Source organism: Callithrix jacchus, chromosome 10 (assembly GCF_049354715.1).
Source record: "Callithrix jacchus isolate 240 chromosome 10, calJac240_pri, whole genome shotgun sequence".
NCBI lineage: Eukaryota > Metazoa > Chordata > Mammalia > Primates > Cebidae > Callithrix > Callithrix jacchus.
In genome coordinates, this window is record NC_133511.1 from 11,763,353 (window position 1) to 11,770,510 (window position 7,158).

The 7,158-nt window shown below is 39.5% G+C and overlaps 1 protein-coding gene across 3 annotated transcripts in view; it reads left to right on the forward strand.

Moving 5' to 3' along the window:
- Window positions 1-3,840, forward strand: part of DLAT (dihydrolipoamide S-acetyltransferase) — a 33,501-nt gene extending 29,661 nt beyond the window's left edge. For all 3 annotated transcript variants that reach the window (XM_017977541.4, XM_035264511.3, XM_035264512.3), the window contains exons 13-14: window positions 625-761; window positions 1,852-3,840. In XM_017977541.4, the coding sequence (XP_017833030.2) occupies window positions 625-761; window positions 1,852-1,981 (267 nt within the window). In that variant the 3' untranslated portion in view covers window positions 1,982-3,840. The remainder of the gene's footprint in view (window positions 1-624; window positions 762-1,851) is intronic.
- The last annotated feature ends 3,318 nt before the right edge of the window (window positions 3,841-7,158 follow it).

Below are 7,158 nucleotides of genomic sequence, written 5' to 3' on the forward strand. Positions count from 1 at the left end.
TATTTTTTAATTTTTTGAGACAGCGTCTAACTCTTGTCATCTAGGCTGGAGTGCAGTGGTGTAATCTCGGCTCACTGCAACCTCCACCTCCCAGGTTCAAGTAATTCTCCTGCCTCAGCCTCCTGAGTAGCTGGGATTACAGGCACATGCCACCACACCTGGCTAATTTTTTTGTGTGTTTATTTTTAGCAGAGATGGGGTTTTGATCTGAAGAGAAACCAGAGTATTCATAGAAATAGGGTTTCACTGTGTTGGCCAGGCTGGTCTTGAACTCCTGACCTCAAATGATCCACCCACCTCAGCCTCCCAAAATGCTGGGATTACAGGTGTGGGCCACCACGCCTGGCCTGCCGTGTAATTCTTACTGACACACGGTTCTGAAAATAAAATCTCAAACTCTATTGCATATACAAAAGGAGACATTGTCTGATAATAAGACATTTTCCAGGTGACTTTTTTGTTCATATTGTAATGCTTGTATATTTTCAGTACTGTGTATCCCATTCAGGCCTTTCCTAAGACCTTGCACCTTTTTAGCTTAAAGTCTTTTCACAGAACATTTGTCATGTTTTCTGATTTATGTTGACAAACAGTGTAATCTATTTTTAATATTTTTTCCTCTAGGGCGGCACTTTTACGATCTCCAATCTAGGAATGTTTGGAATTAAGAATTTCTCTGCTATTATTAACCCACCTCAAGCATGTATTTTGGCAATTGGTGCTTCAGAGGATAAACTGGTTCCAGCAGATAATGAAAAAGGGTAAGTGCCAAACTGGAGGGGAAGTCATAAGCTAATTTTCATTACATTATACACTTGTCCTGTGGCATCTTCAGGATTGGCTCTAGGAACCCTCAAATACCACAGTTCACAATGCGTAAGTCCCTGACATCAGATGATGTAGTGTTTGCATATAACCTACACATCCTTCTGTATACTTTAATCTCTGCATATCATACAACACTGAATAGCACTTCATTCATGTGGATCCTCTAGTACCCAGGATGCAGCAAATTCAAGGTTTGCTTACTGGAAATTTGTGGAATTGTTTACTTTTCAGAAATTTGGGTCCATGGTCAGTTTATGGATTTGGAACCCATGGATAGATATATGGAGGGCCAACCATACCTATTTTTGAGTATCAGTGTTTTTGTTTGTTTGTTTGAGATGGAGTCTCAATCACTCTGTCACCCAGATGGGAGTGCAGTGGTGCCATCTCAGCTCACTGCAATCTCCACCTCCCAGGTTTAAGAAATTCTCTGGCCTCAGCCTCCTGAATAGTTGGGATTACAGGCATGCACTACCATGCTTTGGCTAATTTTTGTATTTTAGTAGACATGGGGTGGGGTTTCACCACGTTGGCCAGGCTGATCTTGAACTCCTGACCTCAAGTGATCTGCTCGCCTTGGCTTCCCAAACTGCTGGGATAACAGGAATGAGCCACCGTGCCCAGCCAGAGTTTCATTTTTTGAGGTGGAAAGCCTTTATCCTAGGTGAGGAGTCAGCATGCTTTTTCTTAGTCGTAAGTAAGTATTTTAGGCTTTCTGAGACATATGGCCTCTGTTGCATTGTCATGTGAAAGAAGGCATAAACAATACATAAATGAATTGCAGTAAACCTTTACTTATAAAAACTTAGAGGGCAGGATTTGGCTCATTGCCCACCTATACTGCAGGTATATGGTCTGTTTCTTCAAGCTATTAATTTGAGCTAAAGGTATAGGAGACTGGAAGAGTAGATACGAAATATTGCCTGGTTGGGATTTGAAGGTAAGAGTGAGCATTTGGGTGGTTACTGGCTGAAATGCAGTCTTTTCTTTCAGAATATCTAAAATGTTTTTATCTTTTTCCAGGTTCGATGTGGCTAGCATGATGTCTGTTACACTCAGTTGTGATCACCGGGTGGTGGATGGAGCAGTTGGAGCCCAGTGGCTTGCTGAGTTTAGAAAGTACCTTGAAAAACCTATCACCATGTTGTTGTAACTAACTCAAGAATTTCTAAACTCTCCCAGGTCACACTCATTCATTCTTATCAAGATATTTATATGTTATTAAACAGGTGGTTTTTATTTTAAAGTTAAGCAGTTATTTTTATTATTGAGTCTGTCCAGATAAGTTATTTATAATGGGCATTACTGAATTTTTAAAATGCCAATTACACCCAAATATTGTGCACATTTAATAATCAGACACCAGATTTTTAGCTGTATACTCCTAGTTAAGGGACATGTGGACTTGCCTAGCCCTTTGGTGATAAGTACATCTACTAGGAAATGTAGGATAGGTAGGATTGTGGTTCCCTAAAGACAAGTACATAAAGGTAACCTGGGTGAAACCTTGAAGTTCTGAAACTTAATTTCCTAAAATGTTCTCCTTAAGATGTGAGAGAAAGAGAAATCAGGAAAATTAGTTCTCTTGGAGGAAGGGCTTGAATTGAAGCTTTACTTTAGAATTTAACCTTGGTTTAAAATTTTCCATTACATGATCTTTGTTTACCATGAATGGGAAGGGTAGAAAACTTCAAGGAAAATAAGTGAAATTTTAAGAGTCAACATTTTCTTAGAGGTCTTCAGCTGATTGTTTATTTTTCTATAACCTGTACATGGTTGTTTCCCCCCTTGAGATAATGATCTAAATATAAACAAGCTACCTGATATGAGAATTTGTGTGATTTATTTAAACAAATGTGTAATTTTGAGTACAGAATTCAACTGTTACCTCCAAAAAAGAAACATTTTTAATAGAATTTAACAGAAGATGTGAAACTAGAATTTTCCCTCTAAGATTAATGGGAAACTCATTGTAAATGAACCTAATTAACAGAATTTATTACTCCACTCTGGAAAATGCTGTCAGATAACTAAGGAATATATATGGAATAAATGTACATATGTAAAATATGGTTACTAGAGTTAGAAATGTGCCAAAGTCCATTTATCCCAAATCCTATCTGTAAAGAAGAGGAGGGGTACATTGGTAAACATTTTAGAGTGCTTAAAAATGCCAAAAACAAAATGGTAATTTCTACTTGGGTAAAGTAAAAAAAAAAGTGAAATGTGTGTAAAAAAGTGTTTTGTGTCTTTCTACTCCAGCATCGTCTCATTTAAAGGAAGAAAGCCCTAAAACACTATTGCAGAGAAAATATTAACTAGGTTGCTACCTTAATTAGCCTAAATTCTTTTTTGCGTTTTGTTAGATTTTGCCTTTCTTTTGGAAGGAATGAAGGAGGATATTCAGGATTATAAAAATGAATTGGGAACATTATCACAATTCCAGACTTTCTATTAATATTTATATGTTTTAATAAACATTCAAAATTATTTATGACTACTTAAAATGAATCTGACCAGTGCTTCCTTGTATATGTAACTGGGGAGTTATCCCCTGAAATTTGCTTTAAGTGTTTCAGTGTTGAATTTGTTTCTAAATATTCATTATTACATGGTGCACAAGTGACACTCCATATATTCCAGGCTTTTACCTTGCTGTATTATTGTAAAAACAATACATTAATCTGATTTTTCAGTAATTAGTAATTTTAGGTTGAAGATTATCTAAAAGAAACAAGCTTATCACAAGGGACCATCAATATGATCCAAATCTGGTTCAAACATTCAGAACTTCAAAGATAACTCACTTTTTACTAATGTTTGTCGTTCTGTTGTTCCCTTGGAAAAAAAAAATAAAAATAGTTGTTTTCTAATAAACATTGTTGAGTTAAAAATTAATCTGAGCTATAATCTAAATCTGGATTCAGTCTCTTACCAGAAATGAAGGAAAAAAGGTAGAAATAGTTTTTGGTTCATATGTGATTATTTTAAAATTAAAGCATACATCTTCAATATGTCTGGTTTAATTTTTTATTCTATTCATAATTGTTTTCACATTTAAATTATTTATATCTAGGGACAGCCATGTATGTATAAGCTGTCAATACAGATGAATTCTGAGTTTATATAACTGGTAAAATATGGACTGCATTTTGGAGAATATAATCCAAAACTTTAGGCTCAGAGTTCCTGAAGCACCCTGTGTTAGAGTGTGGTACTTACCACCAAGGTGGAGAGTGTGGTCTGGTTCTGTTAGGTAATTTATTCCCAACTCTGAAGCTTGTGAGTGTGAAGTTAGGGTATCCCAAGGCATGCTCTAGAAAGGAGTAAGCCAGTATGTTTCATCATGTGTAATGTACCAGTCACGGAATATATGGGAAAATTATCACTACTGATAGGCAATCTAAAAGCAAGTTTGTACAAAAGTCTAATCTTTTTTTTTTTTTGAGAGGACTCTTGCTCTGTCACCAAGAGTGCAGTGGCATGATCTTGGCTCACTGCAACCTCCGCCTCCCGGGTTCAAGGGGAACCTGCCTCAGCCACCACGTCTTGCTAATTTTTTGTATTTTTAGTAGAGACTGGCTTTCACTGTGTTAGCCAAGAATGTCTCAATCTCCTGACCTCGTGATCTGCCCACCTCAGCCTCCCAAAGTGCTGATTACAGAGGTAAGCCACTGCGCCCGGCCTCCAAATTTCTAATTTTGAGAAAAAGAAATCTTAGCAAGATTCCAATTTAAACCAGGCCATAGTTCATTATTAGTTAATGCCCTTCCTGGGCTACATTTTGGTTTTTGTAGGGAGGGGAAGGTAGAGCTGTTTTTATTAATATAAAATGATATGAGTGAGAATACTTTGAAAAACAACTAGAATGTAAATTTTACCACTTTAAGTACATTAGGTCTTGATGTGCATGAGTACACAAACAGATACTGATGTAAGTACATCTAAATGCTGAGTGCAAGGGTAGCAATTCAGTTCTACGTGGTTAAGAGTTTTTAGGAAATATAGTTTGGTAGTGATTTTGTAGGAGGAAAGATAAGGTGAAGGCACTCAAGTTTTTTTTAGGGGCGACAATGTAATAGGTTTGTTAATTTTAGGACATGATACAGTTCCAGAAATTTTTCAGGAGATAAATTATCCTGTTACTAGCACAACTTAATCAGACCGGGCCTTCAAAAAGGTGATTGAGGCCAGGAAAAAACCAAAAATCCAGACCAGGCTTAAGAAAATTATGTTTCTTGAGATACTAGTGTGCCCTGTTGCTACTGTGAAGAAAGAAAAGGAAGAAAATTATGTTTGCTTTAGGCCAGGCACAGTGGCTCACGCCTGTAATCCCAACACTTTGGGGGGCCAAGGCGGGTGAATCACTTGAGGTCAGGCGTTTCAGACCATCCTGGCCAACATGATGAGACCCAGTCTCTACTAAAAATACAAATATTAGCCGGGCATGGTCGCAGATGCCTGTAATCCCAGCTATTCAGGAGGTTAAGGCAGGAGAATCACTTGAACCTGGGGTGGGGCGGGGGTAGGGTGCGGAGGTTGCGTTGAGCCAAGATCGCGCCACTGCACTTCAGCCTGGGTGACAGAGCGAGACTGTAAAAAAAAAAAAATTATATTTGCTTTTTTTTTTTTTGAGACAGAGTCTTGCTCTGTCACCCAGGCTGGAGTGCAGTGGCATGATCTTGGCTCACTGCAACCTCCACCTCCTGGGTTCAAGCGATTCTCCTGCCTCAGCCTTCCAAGTAGCTGGGACTACAGATGCCTGCCACCATGCTGGCCAGGATGGTCTCAATCTCTTGACCTTGTGATTGCCCACCTCGGCCTTCCAAAGTGCTGGGATTACAGACGTGAGCCACTTCACCTGGCCTATATTTCTTTTAAATGTCATGTATCAGTCATTTCTGTTACAAACATTAGTTTTTATAGTTAAAAATTTTTTTAATTAGTACGGACTTTGGCCTGTATATTGAACTAGAAACTTTATTACAAGGATAAGTAAAGGAAACTTGTATCTAGAAAAGATAATTAAGGGGTATTTAAAGTCTGCATCTAGCTTACTTGGTGTATAAATTGGATAGTTGGTACTTTTGTACTTCAGAGCTGAGAAGAGATAAATGATAGATGAAAGTACATAACTTCTATACTTCTGATCATTTCTTTAGGAGAAAAGCACTTGTCCCAATGTCAACTACTTTTTTGTTCAAACAAGAGAGAGAGATTTTGCAGGCCGGGTGTGGTGGCTCATGCCTGTAATCCCAGCACTTTGGGAGATGGAGGCAGGTGGATCACCTGAAGTCAGAGTTCGAAACCAGCCTGGCCAACATGGCAAAACCCTGTCTCTACTAAATATACAAAAATTAGCTGGGCATGGTGGTGGGCACCTGTAATCCCAGATACTCAGGAGGCTGAGACAGAAGAAGCACTTGAACCCAGGAGGCAGAGGTTGCAGTGAGCCAAGGTCATGCCACTGCTTTGAAGCCTTGGGGGGAAGAAAGATACAATTTGCTTAGTTACTATGTCTTTATATCCAATCTATAGATAAATCTATATCTGATACTAAAATGTCTAGCTGGGTAGCTGGGTCTCCTGGCAGAGCTGTTTAACTGAAGTACAGAGGTTAGGGGCTGGGAGTGGTGGCTAACACCTGTAATCCCAGCACTTTGGGAGGCTGAGGCAGATGGATCACTTGAGGTCAGGAGTTCAAGACTAGCCTGGCCAACATGGTGAAACCCTGTTGCTACTAAAAATACAAAAATTAGCCAGGTGTCGGCTGGGCATGGTGGCTCATGCCTATAATCCCAGCACTTTGGAAGGCCAAGGCGGGCGGATCACAAGGTCAAGAGATCAAGACCATCCTGGCCAACATGGTGAAACCCCGTCTCTACTAAAAAATATAAAAATTAGCTGGGCATGGTGGTGTGCACCTGTAGTCCCAGCTACTTGGGAAGCTGAAGCAGGAGCATTGCTTGAACCCCGAAGGCGGACGTTGCATTAAGCTGAGATTGTGCCACTACACTCCAGCCTGGTGCCTGGTGACAGGGCAAGACTCTGTCCCAAAAAAAAAGCCAGGCGTGGTGGCGCATGCCTGTGGACCCAAATACTCAGGGAGCTGAGACAGGAGAATGACTTGAACCTGGGAGGCAAAGGTTGCAGTAAGCAGGGATTGTACCACTGCACTTCAGCCTGAGCAACACATCGAGACTCAGTCTCAATGAAGTACAGAGGTTAAGAGAAGCATAGGGTTGAATATTATATTTAGCCCTGTATTTTTTATGGTTGGAGGAGACTCAGTGGTACAACCCACCATGGTAATAAAAACCTTATTGTACA